The sequence below is a fragment of the Ambystoma mexicanum genome, chromosome 8 (genome assembly GCF_040938575.1).
Source record: "Ambystoma mexicanum isolate Mex_15411 chromosome 8, UKY_AmexF1_1, whole genome shotgun sequence".
Classification (NCBI taxonomy): Eukaryota; Metazoa; Chordata; class Amphibia; order Caudata; family Ambystomatidae; genus Ambystoma; species Ambystoma mexicanum.
The window spans coordinates 1,024,344,030-1,024,370,810 of NC_090929.1; the positions used below are offsets into that span (position 1 = coordinate 1,024,344,030).

Genomic DNA, 26,781 nt, shown 5'->3' on the forward strand with positions numbered 1-26,781 from the left:
GCCACGCACAGAAGATTAACCCTCTATGGATTACGGCTCCCCAGGTACTGCCGTACATGCTGACGCTGGCCAAAGCTGGACTGGCACACGCGTCCATCAAGATTCATCTTGCTGCGATCTCCCGATACACCAGGACCACGGGCCGGACGTCCTTGTGGTCTCATCGTCTGGTGAAAGAGTTCATGAAGGGACTGTTCAGATCGTTCCCGCCGGTGAAGGCTCCGGCCCCGGCGTGGGAGCTCAACGTGGTGCTGACCAAGCTCATGGGACCTCCGTTCGAGCCTCTGCACTTGGCCCCGTTGAAGTTTCTGTCGTGGAAAACAGCGTTTCTTGTGGCCATCACCTCCGCACGACGGGTGGGAGAGATCCAGGCCCTTTCCTGCAAGGCCCCGTACTTGACTTTTCATGACACGAGGCTAGTGCTCGGGGCGCACCCCTCCTTCATGCCCAAGGTACCGTCGGACTTCCATCTCAACGAACCCTTGGTGTTGCCTGTGTTCTTCCCGTCGCCTTCGTCGCCGGCTGAGAGGACTTTGCACTCGCTGGATGTGGCTAGAGCGCTGAAGTTCTACGTGGACCGCACAAAGTGTTTTCGGAAGACGTCACAACTCTTTGTGAATTTTGGACCTGTCAATCAGGGGAAGGCTCTCTCGAAGGCTTCCATTTCCAGATGGCTCTCCGGCTGTATCATGTACTGTCATCGGTTGGCAAACCGACCGCTGCCTGGCCGTCCGAGAGCCCATTCCACCAGAGCGATCGCAGCCACCACGGCGTTCCTTTCTGGTGTGCCCCTGCTGGACATATGCAGGGCTGCTACGTGGAGGTCGACGCACACCTTCACGAAATTCTACTGCGTCGATCGGGATTCCGGGGAGGAGTCCAGGGTCGGCCAAGCAGTGCTGCGCAACCTGTTCGCCTGAGGTGAGCCTGGTGAGGAGGTAAGATGCTTAATGTTGGGTTTGATGTAATGCTTAATGTTGAGCCTTTGCCACCTCCCGTGGTTGTGCATATGTGTACTGCTATGTATTCTTTATTCATGAGCATGTGAATCCATGCCAGACCCCATGCTGGAGAAGGAACAAGTTACTTACCTGTAACTGTTGTTCTCCAGCATGGGTCTGGCATGGATTCACATGCGAACCCTCCCGCCTACCCCTCTGCGGCTCTTCACTTGGTCAAACTGCCACTTCACGTGCTTCCAAATCTGAAGATGGCTGCCAGAGGCGGTGCTTAGGTAGAGGGCAGCCATTGGCTGTGGTCAGTATGACGCAGAGACCAGTGATTGGTTATTACTACGAAAGACAGATCAGAAACGAAACTGATACTGGTTTTTTCTTTACCGAGGATTCCCAGCCTGACGACGGGGAATATTCATGAGCATGTGAATCCATGCCAGACCCATGCTGGAGAACAACAGTTACAGGTAAGTAACTTGTTCCTTGTAATGCATATGTACTACCTGATGGATTAACATTAATCTGTATTTATGTCACTGTGTAACCTTGTAACTTGTAAGCCTAAAGTATTCTTGCTCTTGTGCCCTGATACCCTTGGGTCTGGCACGCGCTACAAATAAACAAATAAAATCCCTCCTGGTTCTGTTGCTACCACCCGCAGCCACTCCGCCCTTGGTTCCAGCGCTTCCGACTCCTGTGTAGCTGCCCATGCCAGTACCCACAACACTGGCTTCCATGCCTCCAACGGTCTTGGCAGCTACACATCCTCCTTCTCCACAGCCGGCTCGGGTCAGCAGGTCACAGCTCGATCCCCATTCGGCGCAGCCAACCAACAGGTGCCTCGACACCAAGTTTAGGCAGCTGGAGGGGTCCCCCTCTTGCTGTTGGCACTCACAGCCACACTCCTTGGCCACTTCCGGCACAGCACCTGGCCAAAAATGGTTGTTCAAGACATAATGGAATCCGTTGTGGTGCACATTGACACCTCAGGCGGTGCCATTTGCAACGTTACTGGCAGGAGAAAGACTGCCAGGCTACGGGCAACCAAATTCAACCCGGACGCCCAGCAACCCATACTGGACCTTCCCTTGGGGGGTGGGGGGAGTCGTCTGTTTCCGTCGGATTACGAACTTGATAAGAGGAGGAACAGGCAGATACATGCCCATGCTGGTGCACAATGTTCGCGGACCCTTGTATTCTCCCCGCAGTTGTCCTCTGGCTTCCGCCTACCGATCCCTCCTTCGCCGCACTCCTGTGCTCCCACAGATTGGAACTGTGTGTGTGTGGTGGGGGGTGGGGGGGTTTGTGGGGAGAGGGAAGAGAGCGAGAGAGATCTACCTATATCTATCATGTCTGGGCACCTACTCACAGATTCTCATTACCCCAGCGATCTGCAGCCCCATCGGTCCTTTCAAAGGGTCAGGATCATGGGTTTCCATTTCCTATGCAAGTTTCTACCCTTTGGCCTAAATCCAGCCCCCAGGGTCTGTACAGAACGGATGAACGCGTGGCAGCCCTACTGGGGGCCCAGGGTCCCCATGCCTATGCATACATAGACTGGCTCATCAGCGCAAGGTCTCCGGAGACAGTCCTCCACACCGCCTCCACCCTTATGCTTCCACTACACGAGTTGGGATTTTCCATCAATCTCAACAAGTCACTGCTGGAGCCCAGGCAGACTCTCTAACGTTTCTGGGCCTCATCTAGGATGCAAGCTCAGAGAATTTTCCCCTCCGCCTCCGAGGACAAGATCACAGCCATCGGAGACCGGCATTTTCTCAGCAAAACAGTGACCTCGGCATGGTGGTACCAATGACTAAATTGCAGTTACAGTGCGCAGCCTCCTGGAGTCAGGAGAGGGGTTCCTAGGTGGAGCCGGGCAGCATTCCACTGCATCTCACTCGCAACCTATTCCGGTGGAGAAGGACAGTAACTTACGGATAGGCAGGCCCTTTCGTCAGCCAGCTCCGCAGGTTACCATCTCCACGCAGGATAGTAAGCTACCTTGGACAGCCACAGTGTCCACGGAGTGGGTTCTGTCAGGAGCAGGTGGCCCTCATCAACTGGCTCGAGTTGATGGCCATCTGATTCGCCCTGAAAGCCTATCTGGTGGCAATCGCAACTCAGGGAGGACTTTTTTTCTCATCTAGTAATCCGGTGGTTAAAAGCCATTTGACTGGCCTCAGCAGGCTCTACCCGCCCATCAAGAAGCCACACCGCGTGTGGGACCTCAACAGTGGTGGGCGCCTTGGTGCATAAACCCTTTGGGCCAAGGGTGTCCGCGGACATCAGATTAGTCACCATTGAGACAGCCCTCTTCGTAGGTCTTACGTCTGCACGCTGTGTATGTTGCCCGCATCAATTTAGTGACTGTTTACTAGTGGGTTGTGGGTTTAGTACCTTACCCTCATTTCTTGATTAAGTAAATATCTTCCTAGGGGCTGCTCGAATTGCAAACTGATGCTCTAGGCTTCCCGTTCGATCTGGCACTCCTCTACTTTATGACCAAATGGCCCTCCCATGTCACCGATATATTTTTGCCGATTGTCTTTCATGGTTCTTTATTTTAGCGACTGTGGTGCTGTTAAATTGCTTCCAGCCTTCGCTTCTATGTTTCATGGTTTTATATATTTTTCTGTGTTGTCTATATGCAGCATTATGCCTCCGAGTTCATTGTGCGTGGTACAAATGTAATAAAGTAAAACTGTCAGTGAAATCCAAGCTCTGATGGAACCCGAGCCATATACTGCCTTTCACAGGGACAGGTCTTCAGAACGCATCCCGCATACTTACCTGAGGTACTCTCTGCATTCCATCTAAATGAGGAGATAGTACTCCCTACCATGCTCAGAGGGTTCTGCACTGTCTTTATGCTAGACGAGCACCAAAGTTCTGGACAGGACCAAGAGCTTCCGCAAGTCTGAGGCTCCATCACCCTCGGAGGGTCAGGGCCAGGATATCTGGCTTCTAAGGCCTCCATAGCAAGGTGGATGATCTCCTTAAGGAGGCCTAAGAGGGGCAACACAAACCGCTTCCGGCAAACATGCATGCCAACTCATTCAGAGCAAAGGCCACAGCGGTCATTTTCCAGAGACACGTACCATGGCAGGTCATCGGCAGGGTGGCCATTCATGCCGCTCCCTCTGCTTTTTTGCAAGCACTACTGTTGGGATGCCCGCTCCAGGTCAGACGCTGCATTCTGGCATGCAGTATTAAGGAACTTGTTTTCTTAAGGAGGGTCACCTCTCCACCCTAGGGCTACATTCAGTTGTTATCGCCGAAGCAGTATGAAGGAAAGGGGACGGGACGTAAGAGTAATTACAAGTTACTCACCGTAGTGACTAACATACTCTTAGTCCGTAGTCCCCTTTCCTCCATACGTCCCACCATCCACCCCCCTAATAAAACTGGTGTCACTTAGGCAATTGTAATATTGTCGACGCCTTAAGGGGCACTGAGGAGTGGCGCCGGTGGGAGGAGTCGGGGGAGCCCATGCTTCCAGGCCAGTGCCCCCACACGCCTCTAAATTTAAAGGGGAAGGTTTTTTCTGGGGGAAAAGGTTCTGTCTCCCGTCCCTAGCGAGGGACGCCCATGCAGTATGGAGGAAGGGGGACTATGGACTAAGAGTACGTTAGTCACAACAGTGAGTAACTTGTAATTTCTACATCAGGAAGCCAGGGGACACGCCATTCCCGGCGCTCTCTAAAGAAGCGCAGGACTTGAGGCACTGGGCCGTCGGACAGGAGATGTTCCTTGTCCCTCTCCACCTTGCCGGAGTCGACACCATTGCAGACTCACTCAGCAGGGAACTGTGATTGCCACGAGTGGGAGCTGTGTCAGGATCAGGTGGACCGACTGTCAAATTGGGCAGGCCCCAGATCAATCTATTTGCGAAGTCAGCAAACTCCAAGTCCCAGAGGTTTGCCAGCCGATTCCACCAACGGAGGAGCCTGGGGTCCCGTAGGAAGGGCTGTTCCTGTACACATTCCCTCTCCTGCTACGAGTCAACATACTCGGTGTCCATGCAAGATGATACTCATCTCCCCGGCGTGGTCGAAGCAGATTTGGTATTCAGACCTTCTCTGCTTGTCAGCGTCGCCTCTGGTCAAGTTGCCACTGGTTCCGGATCTCCTCACTAGAGGAGGAAGCGCAATCCTTCATCACGACCCAGGATCGCTGAACCTGAGGGCTTGGCTCCTGCAGCATTAGAGGTTGGAGGATATGAGTTACCTGTGAACTGTAGAGAAGTCCTCGCCAAGGCGCCATCGACTTTGAAGTGCTACGGTCATAAGTGAAAGCCTTTCGCTACGTGGTGATGGTCTCAGAAGAATACCCCACTGAGGGTCACAGCCCTGCAGATCCTTCAATACTTGATATCCTTGGCCAAGGCCAGACTGGCGCACGCCTCTATCAAGGTACGTCTGGCGGCTATCTCCAGCTACACCAGTTCTCCAGGAAGATCTTCACTTTGGTCCCAATGACTCGTCAAGGAATTTCTCAAAGGACTTTTTCGATCTTTCCCACCGGTAAACGCTCCTGCCCGGCGTGGGGACTCGTAATTCTGACGAGGCTCATTGGGGGGGATGGGCCCTCTTCGAGCCTATGCATCAGGCCCCTCTCGTTCCTTGTGTGGAAAATGGCTTTCCTTGTGGCCATCACCTCTGCCAGAAGGGTAGGTGAGATCCAGGCCCCATCCTGCAAGCAACCATACCTGACTTTGCACGAATCGAGAGGCTGTTGCATAAGTACCTCTTTCATGCCGAAGTTTCTGTCAGTTACACCTCAACGAGCCTTTGGTGTTCAATGTTTTTTTCCTTGGCGGAATGGGCCGTGCACTCGCTGGTGTTCGTGCCCTGAAGTTCTACGTTACCTGCACAAAGAGTTTTCGGAAGTCCTTGAAACTGTTTGTGAACTTTGGTCATGTGAACCATGGAAAGGCCTTGTCCAAGGCCTCCATTTCAAGATGGCTTTCCGGCTGCATCACGCACTGTCATCGATTGGTGAACCGACTACTGCCCGGCCTTTGTAGGGCCCACTCCAGGATAGCAATTGCTACGTCAACAGTGCTACTGTCTGGTGTGCCCCTGCTGGATATCTGCAGGGCTGCGACATGGAGGTCCACGCACACCTTCACGAACTTCTACTGCGTCGACATAGATTCCAGGGAGGAGTCCAGAGTCAACCAAACAGTGCTACGCAACCTGTTCACTTGAAGTGAGACTGTTCTGGAGGTAAGAATTGATTGGGTCTGTTTAGCCTTGCCACCTCCCGTAGTTATGTTGTACTGCTATGTATTTGTTATTCATGAGCATGTGAATCCATGACAGACTTGTGCTGGAGAAGGTTTGTTACTTACCTGTAACTATTGTTCTCCAGCATGGGTCTGGCATGGATTCACATGGCCTTCTTTGGAGGTTTCCTTCCTATACAGTTATCCTTGCTTTAGGAAGAAAAAGGGAGTTCCCATCTCCAATCATTACCCTTCAGGAATTTCCTGCAAGAAAGCCACTGTGGAAGCTGGTTCATTTCGCTGGGCGAAGTCTAAATCATGAAGGATGGTAGGTTCTGGTACGTCGGCTTCCCCAAAGCCTAATGTAACTCCCTCAGTTCTGGTTCACTCTTTAAAAAACGGGGAAACTGAGCCCTTTCAAGAATTCCTTTTACAATATTGTCCCCACGATGTACTTCAAATGGAGTTTCGCCATGGTTCTGTAGAAGAACCTTTGTCTCTCCAGATATCTGGAACTATGACGTCAGCTAGGACATCCAGATCAAACTTCCAGCCCCAATTTTGGGGCCAATCTAATATAACACCCTGCAGGAGGTATTAGGACTAAGTCTCAGGGAATCATTTCTCTTTTCCCTGGAGGGGATAGTAGCTTCTCTGCTGCTACAGATATCAAAGCTTATGGATTATTTCATGGTGATGGATGGATCGGAGGCTCTATGACTAAGCTTCTGGTATTTTAGGGTTCCCTAATTTGTCTGAATTGAGTCTCGTCCCACTCCTGACACCACATGTAATGAAGGCCTGGTATCAAACAGCAAGACAGACAAGTGTCCACAGTTCAAGGATGTTTATTGAACTTCAATTGGGTTTGATAAATGCCTATCTAATCCTAAATCTAAAGATGGGAGCAAGCTACGACCATCAAATAATGCAGTCCTAGTGGTGTCTTTTCAAAATAAAAGGGCCTATACTAATAAACCTATTGCCAATCCTTACCTGTAAATACAAATGTTGTGGGAAACAATGTTATGCAAAAGAAAAGTGTTCAAGAAATATGTCGGGATATCGGAGCTGTTGGCTCCCCTTCCCCATGCTTTCATCACAGGACAAGGCGGCACACTCTACCTTGGCCCACTCTCTGGCTTATCTAGCACAAGGATGCTGTTCAAAACATCTGCATCAGGGCCTTCTGTGCCCAAGTCTCTCTGCCATTCAAAGTCTCTTCTTTTCAGAGGGCCTGATGCGCGAATGTTCCTTTCCTCTTAGGATTTCACATGTACACAATTTCTCAGGTGATTCACTATTCACCTCAGGTCCCCTCAGGTGGTCTCAGACCCACTTTAACACAAAACCTTTAATCAGTCTCCCTCTGCTAGGCTCGGAACAATTTATCTACTTTAACACAAACTTTGTTTACTGTATCAACAAAGACTTTCGACTGTGTGCCGCATTTTGCTTGAACTGTCGCAGGACCACTTCGATTCACAATTCTTTATAAATCTTTACTTTCACTTTTGCCACTTCTCAGCTGGTTAACTTGGAGACTTTAGATTGCGCAGCCACACTGTGCCGGACCACTCTGTCAAAGCTATTGCATCCCGGTTTCAAAGTTCAATCACTCATCAGCAGTTCAACTTTACTTGCGTCTTATCACACACACTTCAACAATGGTACATTCCAACGCTCGCCTTACAATGCTGCTGCTTGCAACCTTGGCTTCAACACAGACTGGTCTTGTATCGGTCTTCCCAATTCACCGGCTGTGTGGATTTCGCTGTGGCGTTGCCTTTTTCTCGGAGCCATGGACAATACTGCGGCGGCTGTTGATTCTCCCTGCCTTGATTATCGACGTGGGACGTCCCTGGGTATCTCCGACACACAATACAGGATTCTTCAGCCTTGTTTCCTGGTCTTGCACTTTCTATTCTCGAGGACTAACGGTTCCTTGTTGAAAGGTTCATGGGAACTTCCCTCCTTGCGACCCCCTTCTGTTTTGCTGTCTTTCTGCTCTCGTCCAGCTGCCGTCTCCAGGGCTGCTACGTGGAGGTTGACGTACACCTTCACGAAATTCTACTGCGTCGACAAGGATTCCGGGGGGGGGTGGGAGGTCCAGAGTCAGCTAAGCAGTGCTGCGCAACTTGTTCTATTGAAGGTGAGCCTGGTGATGTTAGAGTAATTGCTTCTGTTGAGCCTTGCCACCGCACATCGTTGTGTAATTATGTACTGCAGTATATTCTTTCTTTATGAGCATGTAAATCCATGCCAGACCCCATGTGGGAGAAGGAACAATTTACTTGCCTATAACTGTTCGTCTCCAGCATGGGTCTGGCATGGATTCACATGCAAACCCTCCCGCCTGCCCCTCTGCGGCTCTTCGCTTGGTCCTACTGCCACTTTGTCCTACCAAATCTGAAGATGACTGTCTGAGGAGGGGTTTAGGGAGAGGGCAGTCATTGGCTGGGGGCAGCATGATCTAGAGCTCAGTGATTAGTTTATAGGAAAAAGACAGTTTAGAAACGAAACTGAAACTGTTTTTTCTTTTACCAAGTATTCCCAGCCTGACGACCCAGAATATTCATGAGCATATGAATCCATGCCAGATCCATGCTGGAGAACAACAGTTACAGGTAAGTAACGTGTTCCATCCTCGGGTGAAAAGCCACAATGGCATTTGAGGAAAATTAAGTGAATAAAATGAAGGACACCCACAGCTGCTGGAGTTTGATCGGACAAAGGCCAGAAGAACAGCTGTTGTCTAGCTGGATTCTTCTAGCTGGAGTCTGCACTTTGAAGAATCTGACAGCTGGTAGTAGTTAGGCCTGCCTAAAGGGGCTGACTTTTTTTTCCCACATTCTTCGTTTGATCTTGTTGGAGTAATCCCACACCTAATGGTCTGTTTGGTAACTCTGGTTTCTGTTTGTGTATCTTCAGCCGTAGTGATGGTTTCCCTCCCAGTGAGTAACACTGCATGCTTTTCGAAGGTTGGTAATCAGTCTGCTGGGTCCTTTCAAGATGGGCAGAGATGTTGCCAATTCCAGAGGTTTCACCTTGAGGAGAATTGCACACCAGCAGGGTTTACTCACAATCGTCAGTCTTCCGCTTATTCCTTCAGGGATGCATTCCAAGAGATGAATGAAACCATGGTGCCAATCCCCATTAATTACAAGACATTTGGGGCTGTGAGAGAATCTTAGTCTTCAATAGTTGTGCATCCAATAAAAATATGGTGCCTTTCAATCCCTTCGGTGCTGCCTCTTTTAAACTGGTCTGTTCCCGCCTTTGTGATTGAATGTGCACTACATTCAGAGCTCCAGAAATTAATGCATTCCAGTCTCGTCTGCTCTAACCCTGTGCTGTTCCAGGTCAGGGCTCATGTGTGAAATGATGATATAAGGGTGACATCCGTGTCCAACATTTTGTTTCATCAGGGCTGGTCTCCATGCCTACCTGTCACCAAACTAGAGAGCCAATGGAGAGAAACCCCTGATGTCCTGCATTTGCTGCTCATACAGACACACCAGTGGCAAACAGGATTGGTGCAAGTACACAACACTGGGTTCTAGCTCCATGCTCTTCAGCTCCATCCCTGGGATACAACCTGTACCCCAAACTTGTAGGGAAAATTGCCAACCACCGTACATTTACTGTATCCCACAGAGGTGTGACAGTAAACCTACTGGACTATTCTGGTGTACCCTCCATGAAATGACAAAAGGGTCTCTCCGGGGCGCATGTTTAGATGTCCATTTTTCGGTGATCCTGCGCATTGGGCATCACCGGGGAAGGCCAGCTAGGGATGCAGAAATAATGACCAGGGTCACTCCCACAAAGGTGAAGTAGGGACTTTCTCCCTTATGGTATTGGTCCATGGCCCCACCAGTGTTTGATAAATACATATGTAAAGATGATATAAAATGTTACCCTCCTATGCAGGGCTCTAAAAGCACTTAAATAGACTATGCATCCTTCAGCCCACAAGATGGCAAAAATGAATGAACAAGGATACAATGTGGTCAGATTTGTCATGTATGACCAGACTACCTGTGAATCTCTGCTTTGACTCGAAACTGGGATTGGCCCTTCAATTTGTCAGTATGTGAAAACAGTGTGCGTGGACAATAGCCCTGAATTCTTCCGAAGTGACTAGGGAGGCTTAATTTTCAGAGCAGTAGCAGCTGATGAAACGGTTTCTGTCAGAATTTAGATCTGTGTGGCTGGAGTGAAAAAATTTTCAGTGACTTGTGTTGACTAGGGTAGTGAACTTTTAGTGTATGAAGCATTCATCCAGCCAAAGCTGGACTAGTTTTGAGAGCGGTTTTCTGACAGTAGTACGAGAGTAAATGACAAGAGTACTGCTCATTTTCTCAGGTGTGAAGATGGTGTTTTTGTTGGACGTAATTGTTATTGAGTTCCACAACAGTGTAACTTGTAGACTTGCATATAAATTCACATCATGACAATATATCTGAATGTGTCTGCTTGTCCTCCAACCTCCCCAACCCCATATCTCAGCCTAACCCACCTACATTATCTCTACAAAATTTCAACTGACTGTTCCCTTTGTCTACATTCGCCTCTAATTCCAGAATTATTTCACTGCCTGCCCACCTTCATCACTATCACTGTGCTCGGAGGCAGCTCACTCCAATAAGATGTTTCCAAGAGTCCAAATCCACATTCTGCTCCTCCTGGCCTCTGTGAGCTGCCTCTTGCCATACTGAGGTTTCTTCTTTCGTCCATTTCTGAAGGTCCTTCCACCATAAACCTACTTCCAGACCCTTGTGTGTCTTCCACCCCATCGCTATTCTACATTTCGCCAGTATGTATGCCCGATCTTTCAACTTACTCGCATGTCTCGCCCACTTTGGTCTTGTAAAGCTACCGAGCAGACAGGCCATGGGAGATCTAGTATTTAATATAATGCTCACCCGTGCTAAAGCCTGGGTTATCTCTTCACAGTATTGTCTAATCTTCGTGCAAGCCCAAAACATGTGTCCTAGGTCAGCATTAATCCACATTTCAGGCAGGATTGTACTGTTGCATTACGGAATTTGGCTATTTTATTTGGGGTTAGATATGCCCGATGGGTCACATACAATTGGATCAACTGTAACTTTGCATTTCTGGACACCTTCTTGTGGTAAGCTGTTAGGGAGAATTCTCAAATGCGCGAAATCCCCTCCACCTTAGAGCCCCCCAGCAACTTTGCTAGATTTTGAGGACTTGATTTTTGTTTTTTTACCTGGAGAGAGTGAGACCCTTTTTCCCACTCTTGTGTATTTTAATGTAATTTTTGAACTCTGTTTCTTTTGGTTGTGGAGTCTGACAAACTCCATCGGCATCATCTTTTACGTTGTCACACAGCACCTTCAGTGCAGTGGCACAGGGAAGTCTTTCAGATTTTCCAAAGGTTTAAATACCTTTTCTTGGATAAACTACTGTTTCTAAGAACAGTAAAGTGAAATTGACTTTACTTACATTGGTAACTTTCTAGACCCAGCACACACTATCTTACAATAGGGTGTTGGAGGGGTTACTTAGTATCCCCTTTGTCTAGCTTCTCATGTAACAATTGTATGTTACCCTTTCCTCACTGAATGGCTGGTGGCAGTGGTTTACTTTTAACTACCTTGGTATGCATTTGGCTGCGTTCGCAGTTGCAGTAAAGCACCCAAGGGTTCCATGTTTGTCAAAATGGCCCGCTCTTCTTTTTTTGCCATTTCTTTGTGGAAAGGTGGTCCTTGAGATTTACTTTGCGCTCCAAACCAGGTTTGGTCCCTTTGTTCGCTTTTCCTTTGGCCGGATTTGTGAGTGAAGCCCGCCTCTGGCTCCAGGGTGTCTGCTGAGGGCAAGAAGTGAGGGAGGTGCCCGAAACGCCCCGTTCTTAGTGTCCTAGGTGACCCAAATGCACTCTGTAGTGATTGGCTGGCTGACTGTCCGGCAAGGACAGCCACCCTGCTGGGTGACTGACAGCTAGGCTGGAATTAATGGGAGAGAACTGAATAAAAGGCGAGGCTTTTGGCTTGGAAGGCAGTCGAACACTGGACGAAGGAACCGAAGAAGAACTTGAAGAGGACGCCTGCTGCAACTCCGGACCGTTGATTTGCCCCAGAAGCAAGGAAAGTCCATCTCGACAGCCAGAAACCAGTGTTATTTGCGGTGGTCGCGAGGATCTGAAACACTGAAGTGCCACTTGTTGGAAAGATTGCCGGTTGTGAGCGGTGACCATCCCATTGCAGTGCGGGAGTTCCCAGAAGTCCTCCCTCTGGTCCCCACGACTGAGGCCCAGGAACAGGGAGATCGGCAGAGCTGAACAGAAACAGGAGTCCTCTGCTGCGCACATGCTTCAATCCAAAGGTACTGTAAAGTCTAAGAGAACTTACCTCTTATTGTAGAGTTGCTTGCATCTTCTACTACTCGCAAGCCTAAACAGCTTGTGGCCCTACATTGATTCTTCTTTTCTTCAAAGACTTATAAAACATTGTGCAAAGACTTTTTCTACTTACCTATCAGAAGTGATTCAGCCCATATAAGGCTTTTGCCCATTGACTTTGGCTTAACCTGTTATACTGAATGACACTGCTTAGGGGATCCAAAAGTATTTGCCTGCTTAAGAATGTGTGGTCTCTTGTTTGTTCTAATCACCTTTTCCTTTGACCAAGTTCTTAAAGTATTCTAAATGCAAACAGTAGGATATTAATGTCCCCAGCATCCTAGCTATTGAAGTCACCTGAGGGTGTAGGTTGTGACTTTGGACCATCCCAAACTGGTCTTTACCGACTTAGAAACTAAGGGTCTGTAGTTTTGAAGTGTATTTGTGTTTTACTTTTATATTGCTCCCTTCTGAAGTAGGCTTATTCCAACTGATTGATAAATAAATCAATAATTGTTTATTCAAGAAACCTTGTGTGTAAGTGTTTATTTGAATACTAGTCACTGTGAATCTGTAACTACCCTACAGCTCACATTGTGACCCCTCTTGAGATAAACCTGGGTGCTAAACACTCTACCAACCTGTGTAGTACAAGCTTATACCAAAGGTTGGGTTCCTATTGCCAGGAGGTCAGGGTGTTGTAGTGCACCCAAAGGGTACTGCATACAATCTTGCCTAAAATAAGCCATCGCTCTTCGCCATACTTAATCAGTCAATTACTCTTGCTAATCTGCTTCCCTGCTACGCCTGGGCTGCACTAGCCATATCTCATGGTTTTGACATCAATAACTCATATCTTCTCGACACTTTATGCCTTCCGTCTGAAATATTGTAAAATGTTTCTATTGGCTCGTCTTCATGCAGTTCCCCCCTCTGTTCCCAGCCATTTCTGCCTTAGACTACCAAGGAGACTGGTGTAAGTGAGATGTTGGCCCAATTGTACTCCCTTATCCAACGCTGGTTCCATAAAATTCTTCGGTCTCCCTTCACGTAACACATCCCTCACTGTCGCCACCCCCATTGGTTCCCAGTACCTCCTCACATTGTCTCAGTTGTGCATCTGCCCCTCTAAGTGTCACCAGTGGGATCTGGGGGGAGTATCTTGTTGCCTTCCCCCACAATCGACGAGCCCTACGCCATATTGCCCTGCCCAGCCCCAGCAATAGTGGAGGCCGCAAGACCTGCGGCGCAACTGTCTATATCACCTCAGTCTCGGGAGGATAGGTCAGCGGCAACGTGCTCGCCTTGGAAGCAAGACGACACGGAGCAACAAAGGTTTGATCCCCGGGTCCGTGCTTGGAAACCTATGGGTATTAAGCGCGTTATAAATAACCTATCATATATCATATTTCAAACAGAATGGAACACATGCTGCCTGTGGCAACTGTTTGAGTCTGCTCATCTGACTGCCATTTGGCAACAAATTGCTGTTGGCTCGCCACAAAATATGCTTCGAAATGGGGCACTTTTATACCGCTTTGATCATACAGGCTCTGCAGTTTTGTGAATGCCACCTTGCTCCGCGAGTTATGCCATAGGAAGCCCCGACATATAGTATCGAGTCTCCTAAAAAAGGCTTCAGAGATATCGTACGGGACATAAGTGAATTAATGAAGGAGCCTCAAGAGCACCACCATCTTCAACAGTGCGGCTCTCCCCATTAATGAGAGCGACAACCTAGCCCAGAAGGTCTCAATTCTATCTACCGCTTTCAGTGTGTTTTGTATGTGTTCTGTCTTAGGATAATGAAAAATGTCTACTCCCAAGTATCTGGATGTGTTCACCTCCCACTTAATCGGTTGCGCCGGCAACGTGTTCACGGGTTTCCCTCTGTAACCCGCTAGGGGGAACAAGCACGACTTCTGCGCATTGATTGTTTACCCGATAGGTCCGCATAGCGCTCACACATCTAGAATATACTGTAAGTTGATTTCCAGATGTTGTAGGTACAGGAGCATGTTGTCTGCGTATAGGGAAATCCGGTTCCAGCCCCCTGGCGTAGCTATTCCTGCATCTCAATATTCCTTTCGGAGATGCACTGCTAATGGTTCCAATGCTAGAATGAAAAGCATTGGGCACCATGGACAGCCCTGTCTTGTGCCTATGTTTAACTGCCACTGTTCTGAGATTGGTGTGCCAGTCCTGACCCGCGCCATCAGTTCGCTATATACCCCAATGATGTTACCCTAACAAAGCTCCCCTACCTCACTCGAGACAGTGACTGAACCAGCCAGCAATATCAGCTGACAAGACCACCAACAGACAGAGCCCAAACTTGTACCAGACAATTCCCTACACCCAGTACTACACCACAAGACAGCCGGACCGAAGCAAGAATCAACTTGGCATCAACAGAAAAAAAATAAAGACCAAAAAAACTCCCAAGCTTAAAATGCTGCGCAAACAACCTGGCCGGAAGGAAAGACAAAGATCAGAAGGAACAAACACAACTGAACACCACAGAAGACTCACAACTGCAGAATACATTTACAAAGATAGGAATGACAGCCGAACATCACAGAGAGAAGAGAAAAGTCTGTCTACATAACTCCATACCTCGCAATTAACCGGTCACCAGAACGAACCAGAATGAACCAACCCAACAGCACACAACCACTCAGAAGAAGAACTGACAACGCTAGAAATAACAAAAACATAATTGACGCAATAACACCTTACATCACCAAAACAAAGGCAACTTCCACTGACGCCCACAATATTTTGAAGAACCTGATGAAAAAAAAAACCTAAGACTGAACCTAGAAGAACTTTTCGACGACAGATGCACCTGTACCAACACCTCAACTAGAGATCGACTTGGAAGGACACCTTAACACCAACAGAAGAAAAAGCTGACAATGAAGCACAAACCAAACTACACCTTTACACTCAACTGCAACCTAATAAACGCAAGATCCATGTCAAAATACTCAACAGAGATCTTTGACCTTCTCTGTGACGATGGCATTGACATCCTATTCATCACAGAAACATGGCTGGATGACTGCAAAATCACACTCCAAAGCTGCCTCCCAACCAACTTCAAATGCCTTCAGGTAAACAGAAAAAATAAAAAATGAGGAGGCCTCGCAATAGCATTAAGGACAGCTGAAAATAAAAAGACAAGCCGCTCAACATCATCAACTGCGAAACCATGGTCATATACCGATCAGCAAATCCAAAAACTACCATCACATTCATTCTGGTGTACAGACCACGGACCTATGATGCAACCTTTGTCAACAACTTCATAGAAGTCATCACCAACATAGCCATCAAGCACGAACGTCTAATAATCCTGGGGGACTTCAACATCTGGTTTGAAGAAAAACACGTCAACTCCCAAAACTCACTAATTGGACAGATGACAACCATGAAACTGCAACACTTGGTCAAAGGGGCAACACACTTGGCAGGACACATCCTCGATGCAATCTTTGTCAAGGAAAAACGTATCCCCACGGCACCGCCTATACAAATATTGTGGAGCGACCATCTCATCATACCATTCGTGATCACACTACCAACTCAAGTTTGCATCCAGCCCCGCAAGCTCACAACCATCACAAAAAGAAACTGGAAAACCGTCAAAGCAAGCAACCTAATGGAACAACTGGAGATGACCAAACCCTCAACTACAGAACTAGAGCTGGCTGACCTAGACGGGAAATCAGCGCTACTCCACAAATGGATTGCTGATACAATTGGAAACATCACCCTGGAAAAAGAATTTTCCCCATTAAAAAAAAAAAACCGCAATGGCAAAATGGTTCACCCCTCTACTAAGCATCATGAAAAAGGAAAACACGAAGATGGAATTGGAATGGAGGAAAGAATACATCCAAGGCAAGAAAAATACTGTTCCAGAAACAAATATGCGTGTACAAGAAGGAAATACAAAATGGGAAGGCATTATGATGATGGAACCACCAATGCCACTAATAAACAAAAAGAAATGTTCAACATCATTAAAGAAATGAAACCCACCTGGTTGTGACAACACGCCAACCCCCTCAGAGAAACTTTGCAACTACCATTTTAAGAACAAAATAAACGACATCTGTCAAATCATACAAAACAGACCAACCATAACACTCAACCAACCGGACCTAACGAAGAGCCATAGCACAAACTCCAAAGCTTTCCTGAAAGATCAGCAGATGCATTTTGGTAAAACACAGTAAGGAAGCAGGATCACCCATGAATCCCCGCCCTCCTGACATCTACAAATCAATCCTCGCACAAGGAACGCCATCAGAATACTACAGAAACCTCCTAAATCTCTCACTTGCAACAGTAACTGTACCAAGATCCTTCAAATCAGCATATATCAAACCGCTTTTACAAAACACAAGTGGAGACGTGGAAGACCTCCATCTACAAACCAATTTCAAACATTCCCTACCCGGCAAAACTCCTAGCAATTTATGTATAAATTAACCCAAGAACACGTAGAAAAACGCCACCTGCTAGACCAAGCACAAGTCTGTTTCAGACCCGCAAGAGGAACGGAATCGGCACTACTATCCATCTGGGATGACCTAAAAACAAACGCAGACTCAAACACAACCTCAGCTCTGATTCTGCTCGACTTCTTTGCACCCTTCTACCCAGTTAGCCATGACACCCTAACCAAAAGACTGGAAGACATAGGCATAATGGACATGGCACTACTCTGTATTAAATCATTTCTAGCAGACAGAACAGAAACCATATGGATAAAACCTTGCAAATCTACCCCACGAGTTAACGACTGTGGATTACCACAGGGGTCCTCACTATCACCACTATACTTCAACATCTACCAGACTGCAGTAATCGGAATCTTCAAAAAATACAAAATTATATGCTACAACTACGAAAACGACACTCAAATCCTCTACAAAATCAAAGACACTCAAGCCGACCACTCAACCCTAATCAAGTGTCTAAAAGAAGTCTTCAACTGGATGAACGCCAACAACTTGAAAATCAACCCAGGAAAGACAGAAATCATGATCGTATACAAAAACCAAGAGACCAACACCTGCATTCTGTGGCCGACAGAAATGGGAACCGTGCCAACACCATCTAATGTAGTAAAAAATCTGGGAGTCCTGATGGACAACACCCTAACCTTTAGCACCACAAATAAATGCAATAATCAAAAAATATGTCTTCATCCTTCACACAACAAGAATAATCTTACCTTTCCTCTCTTTCACCCACAAAACACTCACAATCGTTGCCCTCATGTCAAGAATAGACTATGCAAACAGGGATGCCAGAATACCTCCTGAAAAAATTACAACACATCCAAAATGCAGCAGCCACACTCCTCAAACTACCTAGAAGAGACAGCATCACTCCAGCACTAAAAATACTGCATTGGGTGTCAGTCAAACATTGCATCACCTTCAAAACAATGTGCATCACACACAGGGCAATCAGCTGACGGGTAGCTGAATTCCTACAAAAGAAAATAATCTACAATCAAGCAACAATATAATCCTGGAAGAAAAAACATACCTTAAGAAAAACTAGGGGGCTCTTCCTTCTCCCACCTAGCTGCAAAAACCTGGAACATCCCGAAAGAAATAAACACCAAAGACCACCTACAATTCAGAAAACGACTAAAAACCTGGCTCTTCAACTTCGCAGACTCAAATTGAAAAAAACTAAACAATGAAACAGGAAACTCGAAGAACAGGATGACAAATTTTAGGATGACATGGACAACACCGAGAACTGACTAAGGGAAACTCCTACTATAATGAGAGGCGACGCTAGGTCATATAATGCACAAGCGACACCCGATGAGGACAGAAATTAGCAATCCTAGCCAACTCCATCCAACAACCTCACCCGCTCCATAATCACTACCAGTTATCATATTTGAACGGAGTTGCATGAATGTCAGCAGTTGCCACACTTAAACTAAGTTGTGGACATTGGCATGGCCCGAGCCCGGATGGAGTTATGAATGATGGCAGGTGCCGCTCCTGGATGTAATTGCAAACGCTGGCATGTGCCATGCTTTGAGGTGCTGCAAGCAGTAGCCTGCGTGTGCAGATGGATAAAACGGTGAATGCTGGCCACTGCCACTTGTGGATGGAGTATCGTTGGTTGACCGATGACGCCAGGGGACCACTCCGGTGGTGATGGTGCACAGTACAAATATCCTTTAACATGAACATATAGCAGCCATACCCATTCAATATTTGTGGGCCCCATGCCAAAGCTTTTCAACACTGCCATCAACCATGGACATCTGACAGTCAAATGCCTTAACTGCATCGAGTGAGGCCAGAGCTAACTGTTGTGTGCTACCTTGGATGTGGTCTATAATGTGGTGTAGCCTCAAGGTTGCTCGTGATATTTCTGCTTGGAACATAACCTGGTTGGTTTAAATGTGTAAGCTTGGCTATAGCTGGCTTAAGCATGTTGGCCATTAGGGCTGTGAGGATTTTCCCATCTTGATTAAGCAATGCGAGGGGTCTATACGACCTGCAGTCAGTGTCCGGCATGTTGGGCTTCAATAGTGGGATAATAGACTCTCTGTGACCCGGGTAGTGTATCTATGTCTAACGCCTCATTAAGCATAGCTAGCAATGGGGGCATGACATCTGTCATGTATTATTTGTAAAATTCACTGGGGAATCGGTCTGCTCCCAGGGCTTTGCCCGTCGGCAACTCCCTTATGGTGTGTTCTAATTATTCTAAAGTTATGGGGGCTTCCAACCTATTAGCTGTCTCTGCACCCAGCTTTGGGAGATCTGTCTGTGAGAGTGCCTCCTCTAGCTCAGACATCTGGCATCCCAAGGTCTCTGCATATAACTCCCTGTAGTAATCATGTAGTAATCATAACACATTTATTTATGCCTTCCTGCGTCTCACACATTTCCCCATCCCCACCGTTTGTATCATTTCCTGCTTAGTTTCACTCTTTTATAGCAAGGCCAGCAGGCGTCCGGGCTTATCGCCTTCCGCATGCTGTCTCTCCATATGTTTTGTAACTCAGCATGCCTAGCCTACCCCAGTGTTCTACACATTCCTGCTGCAGGCGAGAAACCTCTTGGGCTCTTTCTTTAGACCTGACGAACTTTCTATGGTTTACAGTTTAGTTTCTGCTTTGTGTAGTTCTTTTTGTATAGTGGTTTGCATTCCTTTTTTGTTTTTTTAGCTATTGCTGTCCTTCCAATCACTAGTTTTAAGGCTTCTCATAATGTGCCTGCTGGTTCCACACTACCTGTTATATTTGAAGTATTCTTTCACTGCCTCTTAGGTGTTCATAGAACACTGCATCTCTAAGTGATTCGCCTCTAAGCCTCCATGTTGGGATCCTAGCCCAGGGGGAAAAAATTCTGCCACGCGATCACTAAGGGGGCGTGGCACGAAATTACCTGTGCTTTGTACTCTGCCCCTTTAAATTCTCCCAGGGTCTCTTCCCCTGTGAAAACGTAATCCAACCTAGTATATAGATCTTGAGGAGCAGTGTAATGTCCTGCGGGTGTAGGATCTGCATATATTGGGCAATTTGAATGCATGTAACAGTGTATTTAAGACTTTAGCTGAAGGGGCTGGGTGTATGAATTTATCGTCTAACCCGTCAATCGCCGGGTTAAACGTGCAGTTAAAATCTCCCCCCAATATCAATATACCATCCTTGTATGAGCTGATCCAAGGATATAATGAACGGAAGTAGGCTGTCTTGTCCTTATTCAGTGCATACGTGTTAATAACGCACATTTCCCTCTGCTCCTTCAGTCCCTGTATTGTGATCATCCTGCCCTCTGTATCTTGGAAGGTCTTGTGGAGCCTGAATGGAACAGACAGTGCCACTCTTGTCAGGACCCCTCAGGCATATACCGAGTACGACAGGCCTAGGGTTGTGCCCACCCACTATTTTGCTAGGGCGATTTGCTTCTCTGGTGAGCAGGGGAGCGATATCTTTTATTTATTTTATTTTTTATTTTTTTGCATCTGTCAGGCCCAGTTGCAAATTCTTGAAGGAGTGACGATAGCCCACGTGTCCACCCCCCACCCTCAACCAAGTCTGCCAGCCTAAAAGTCTGTTAGACATAATTATCAAACCGGCAAACCCAAGGGGAAATGGGAAGTGGAAAAAATAACAAACGCCGATTTTCTCTACACCCACGACCTAGAAGGTAATCGCAACAATTACTATCAACTTACCACTTACCCACATTATGCCTTAACTTCTATTGCCCCACACTTCCCTTAAAAACATGCTGCCTATGCTTTCTGTGCTGATAGGCTTTTTTTTAAAGTAGTTGCTGTATAATTGAAAGTCTATTATCTTCCTTGTATCTTCTGTTTGCTACTTTTCCTTTTTCTATTTACAACCAATGACAATAAGCGTGATTTTCTTTTAATCTTTTTCAGTGTTCTTTTCTGTAAAACTCAATTCACTGCACCGCTCTCCCTAGTGTTTTTGAAGATAAGTTTGTGAAATGCACTGCTTCGCTCAGATCCCTTTTGTCCTTATCTGTGAGATTTTCTGCGCATCAACTCTGACTCTGCTGATAACTCAGTTTAAATACAAGTTTATTTTGTACGTGAGCACGTGTTCGTGCGGTTTCCCTTGCCTCAGAGTTGATCCTCTACAATTGCGCAAGTCCGCGCTGACATTTCTGAGCTTCGTTACACTAAAATAACTTTTAAAAAAGAAATAATCTTCGCTGCCCCCGCCGACACGTCGTTTGACTGAAACCGCTGTTTGCCCGTAGATTTGAATATTTACATGGGCGGTACGATGCTCGGCACGTACGCACGTCTGTGGGTTCTTTCCTCTAGCGGAGGCCGATGAGAAGGGATTTGCATACTAACACGAACTAAGCAAACTAATGTTAGTAGTAGCTACTGTCTATTTACACAAGATGAATGTCACTCGGCAGCTTTCGACCGTGCGCCTAGTTAATTATTACACTGCGGTCTGGAGCGCAACAGTGCTTTTCATGACGCGCGCACATAAGCTGAATGCAGACAGTTATTTGCATTTAACATTAAATGTTCCTTATTTACAAGTGTTACGTGCCTCCAAACAAATCACGCTTGAAATTGTTCATTTAAACTTAAACTATTAACTTCTAAACATTCATGGAAAAGTTATCAATAAACTTGAGTTGTTTGCACTTAGCCTTTCTTCATCTGTAGTTGCTTCTTAAGTTGACACTTGCTTCTTTAATGGTTTCCTATGTTTTCACATTGGCACTTCTTCTGATTTATAATTATCTTCAGAGTTTTAACTTCTAAGTTGCTGAACTAAGAAAACTGTGACCTGTTCCTTTGAAATCTAGAATGAAAGGCAGTTTAGAACTTTCTAAAGAATTCCAAACTACCTCCCCTCCAGGCACAGGCAATCAATGACGCTGAGCTGAGCCTCCATCTTGCCCTGGGGAAACAAAGGCTTCCTGACAGCAAAATTAAGGAAGAATTTCACATACCCAATTAATAACCACCTGAAACAACTCCTTCCCAGCCACAGCTTAAATCTACTACTGATTACCGCTCCAATTAAAGTGTTTCAATCGTGTAGTGTAATATGGAAACAGGACAAAGTGGGACCCTGACGGCGTCTCAGGTATGTCATTATTCTATTGAGTTTGATTTAAATCCTCAAACATTCCAGGACGCTATTTTAAGTTCTCCCATCACGCATAGAGGTGCTAACATACTCTACCAGTCTGACACACGTAATAGATCTTCACTGTCTGGATCTATAGGCTAACTCCCCACGAACTACCCCAACTTCCCGTCCCACCCTCCTCCCAACAATTGCAAAGCTCAATATCTTGTGCTAAGGCATCCCTGCGTCTCACTCTCGCCCCAGATACTTGTCCTGGTGCTCAGAGTGCAGCAGGAGGCTACGTAACCGCAAGTATCCTAAAATAAACCAATCTAGTCTCAGGTGTAGGATCTTTCCTCCCAGTACGTACCCGTATGGGCACTTCACTGTTGGCTCCTGCATTCTGCAAAGAATTTAGTGCCGGTGTCTCTTATGTGTTGCGGTTGAGCTTAATTGCAGTCCAATGGTCGTGCTCCTTTGTATCTTTTCAGTGTCTCCGCAGTATGTCTGGATATGTCACCTCTGCCTCTTATTTGGTTATCAGCTCCGGTTGGCAAGTTCTCTGTCCAGCCACTTATGTGCCTCTTCAGGGATCTCGAAGAAGATGGCGCAGCCTTTGTGTATGATTTTCAGTCTGGCCGGGTACAGCAGCATATATTTAAGGTTCTCCTCCTGTAACCTCCTCTTGACTGATGTGAAATTCCATCCTCTGCTTTTGCACCAGGAAGGTTTAGTCCGGATATGCATTGATGTTGGCTGATGATCGTTGAATCATTTCCTCTTTGCAGAAGTGTTCAAGAATCTTTTCCATGTCCTTGTAGTTTAATATCTGGGTTATTATGGGATGAGGCGAGGCTCCCGGTGGCGTCTTCCTCGTCAGGGACCTATGTGCTCTTTCCACTGTGAACCCTTGATTGTGAGCGCTCCTGGGCCTATTTCTTGTAGCAGCATATTTTATGTGAAGTTGGTTGGGTTTGACCCTTCACCTTCCGGGAGCACAATGATTTGTACGTTGCTTTGTCTGGCTCGCCCTTCTGCTGCTTCCGCTCTACTTTTGAGGTTTCGTACTTGTTGCTGCAATATAGTTACTTCTCTGGAATTGTCTTTCAAGTTACTTGTGTTCACTGCCACCTCTTTTTCTAGAACTCCCATACGTTCTGCAAGCGACCTCAAATCATGTCTCAAAAGGTTCACATCTAGGCTGCTCGCATCCATTTTAGATTCCAGTGCGATCTTTAAAGCTGCTATGGCATCCAGGACCTGTTGGTCTCCTTTCATTTGAGCCTTCTCCCCTTGTGGCATAGAGGTCGTTGGCTGAGTGCCTTTGGGTGCTTGCATGGGTCTAGTGAACGTGTCTAATGTGGGCTGCTTTGCCTTGTTCTTGAGAGACTTGCATGCCATGGCTGATCGGGTCCGGGCCGTTGTGATAGTCGCCTTCCAGTCCCATACTTGCCTTGTGCCTCTTCCGTTGGGGTCTGATCTTTGCTGGGTGGCCCACTCTGCCCTGCTTCCACCCCGCTGCACCTTAGCAGGTGCCAGTTGGGGGCTGCTGCTTGTATACAGGGTTACACTGCCGGCTTCCCGTTATCCGCAATATGCTCCTTTGATGGACATGTAGCACTTCTCTCGCTGCAGTTTTTGGTGTCACTGTGCCGCAACGGCAGGTGTCTTTTCAGTCACCCTGTTTGGTATGTATTTTGTGGTGCCCAGTATTTTCTGCTCTGGGCTCCTACAGATGCTCTGTGTGCATACTCGTGGCCATGGGACTGCCAGTCTGTTCTTCCGCACCCTCGTTCAGGACCTCCTGGGCTCGTAGGGGCCTGTATTCTCCTCTACGCACCCTGTGACATAGTCCTTGGGCTTCACATGCCAGTGCGCTCCCCTTATATCCTGTATTTGAATTGTGAATGCGCGTCTTTGCACTACTTTCCCTTACTTCAGGTACCTCTCCAGATCAGCCCCCCTACCAGCTACTGCAAGTCTGTTGCGTGCCTTGAGGTTTGCTGCCCAATCAACCTAGATTCTTGTCAGTCCTTGGAATATACTGGTGTGCGTTGCCTTTCCAATCCATGCAGGAACCCTGTTCAGGGCCTTGTCTGCATGGATGGGCGATTGCACCACATCTATTTGTAGCTGCTGCAACGTACTCGCACTCTTGCCGGCCCTCCGTCTGCAGTGCCGACGAATCGAAGTGATTTTACCGAACCCAAAAGTTCTTGGAATTCGGGGTCGAACTTTTGTGGTTAGGTAAAATTGTTCTAAACCGTGCCGACTCCTGTTACCGCCCGCTTCAATGCTAATCCAGCACTGAGTTCGGGCTTTCTAGGCGAGGGCCGGTGCCCCTGCGGGCGCCTCTCTGCTTCTTTGTATAGCTGGTTCCTGCTTGACACCCAAACTTCCCTGCCCATCCACTGTTCTGGGCCGCTTGCGCTGGAGTTGTGGGGGGGCCTCCTCCTCCCGGCTCGCTGTGGTCTGTGTTCACCTTTGTATCAATAGTCCCCCATCAGTGTGGCTTCCCATTCACTTCCCAGTGACCTCCTTTGTACTTGGAGGTTACCGGCTTCCACCCTTGATAATGTAGTATTGTGTCCTTAAGTTTCGCCTGGATGAGACTATATTCCACTTAGCGTGCGTTAAGGTGTGCCCTCCTGCTCCAGCGCCTGGCTAGACTGCTTTAGATGTCTCACGACTCCGTGCCATACCCGGGTGGCGGTTCTTTATTCGTACCTCTCCATTGTTTCCTAGAGTTCATATTTTCGGACGGCTTAGAAGTATCAGGCTACTACTGCCTGTATCTAGTCCTCAATTAGACTGCAAGTGCACGTGTTATTGCCCTTCAGAGTTTGCCTTGCTCACGCTTCAGGGACGTTTTCGCTTCGATGTAGGCTTGCTTGTCTCTTTATGCCGTGTGTTCCGGTAGTCGTGCCGTACTCATTTGTCTTGCAGTCCGCCTCCAACAGTCTGCACCAGCTTGTTTCTGCCTCCTGCTCCCAATGTTCACCCGATGTTCGGGACCTGCGTCCGTGTGGGCCTGCACTATTACTATTACGGGCACTGCTACCTCTCCCCACGCGTCCGAGGAGTCCTTCGGCGCACCAACCTCTGTCGGCGCTGCTTAATTTTCATGCGGCATATACTTTAAGCGTCCCTCCATAGTCACTTACACTGCCGTTAAATCCCCAGTGCTCCTCGCAAGTGTAGGGCTCTTGCCACTCGCCATGCGCTGAGTTCTCGGGCAGTGTCACGGCTGTCGCATACAACGTAGCATGTGTCCTCCTGACTCCTATACTTTATTTGTTTGTACTTCTATCACCGGCCAGGCTAGATCCAATCTCGCCGCTGACACAATTACAGGTTCCAGTCAGCTCGCTGCCATCCGCCAGTGACTCAGTTCTGTGTCTCACGGCAGCTACCATTGTGCTTCTCCTCTTGTCGGACCGCAATCCTCCGGCTCGTATTCCACAATTACTCCGGCTCGTATTCCACAATTACTCCGTCTTCAGCTTTCAGCTTGCTCACATCTATGCATGACCCCTTTATTTGCCTGGTTACTTGTTCATGTGCACAAACACACACTGTAGCCTCCGTTACCGCTCAGGATCGTTCCACATCGTCGGGAGCTCCTGGAATCATGTCCTACTGCATGACTACTTACCCACCCCGTCATTCATATAAATATTGATGTAAACCCTGTGCTTATCCTCTCGGGAGGATAGCTCAGGGGCAACGTGCTCGCCTTGGAAGCAAGACGACACAGAGCAACAGAGGTTCGATCCCGGGTCTGCTCTTAGAAACCTCTGGGTATTAAGCGTGTTATAAATAAACTATCATATCCTATACCAAAGTGGTTTCATGTACAAGTTGAATGATGTGTGTTGTGATTGACCCCCAGTGTTGCCCCAGACTTTTAGTTGAACGCTCAATACACATGACCAGCATACATGGAAACAATCTATCAACCGTTATATTCCAGCCCTGATTCCAAGTATCATGAAATAATGTGACTTTCTTTTCCCATGGCTCTGTAATTGGTTGTACAGTTAAAACTTTCACCAGTAGAATCCGACATCTGAATCGTGGTTGGTTGTTCATTTAGTTTTAATGGCATGTAGGTCTAGTTTTTCGTACAGATATTCATTTCCTTGTCTTCCTCACAGGCATCTGGATTTGTCAGGTCTGCAGACCAAAGAAAAAGGGAAGACAGTTACTTCATGAGAAAGCAGCCCAGATAAAACGACGTTATGCAAAACCTCTGGGACGGCCGAAAAATAAAGTAAAGCAACGAATGTTGTAGGTTCTAGTTTTTTTTTCTTTTTTTCGTCTCCCCCTGCCATCCCCCCAAAAAGCAACATTTATTTGTTTATTTGCTTATGTGCTTTGTGAATGTTATTGCTGCTTCAGGCATGCTGTTTGGCGGTGCTCTTTGGTGCTCCGCTTTGGAGGGGTTAGGGACTGTTCGTCTTTGGGGTCTGGGGTTGATGCATGCAAAAACTGTTTTTCAGGTGGGTGGGGTTTCAAGTCTGTGGTGCATGTGTAGGCATTTAGTACTGGAAACTGCGGTTCCTGCAGGGTCCTCGTTTTAGCTTCTTTAGCA

At 47.3% G+C, this 26,781-nt stretch overlaps 1 protein-coding gene across 2 annotated transcripts in view; it reads left to right on the top strand.

Annotated features, from left to right (window-relative positions):
• Positions 1 to 26,781, top strand: part of KAT6B (lysine acetyltransferase 6B) — a 1,467,124-nt gene that overhangs the window by 614,392 nt on the left and 825,951 nt on the right. For both annotated transcript variants that reach the window (XM_069610967.1, XM_069610966.1), the window contains exon 6: positions 26,345 to 26,477. In XM_069610967.1, the coding sequence (XP_069467068.1) occupies positions 26,345 to 26,477 (133 nt within the window). The remainder of the gene's footprint in view (positions 1 to 26,344; positions 26,478 to 26,781) is intronic.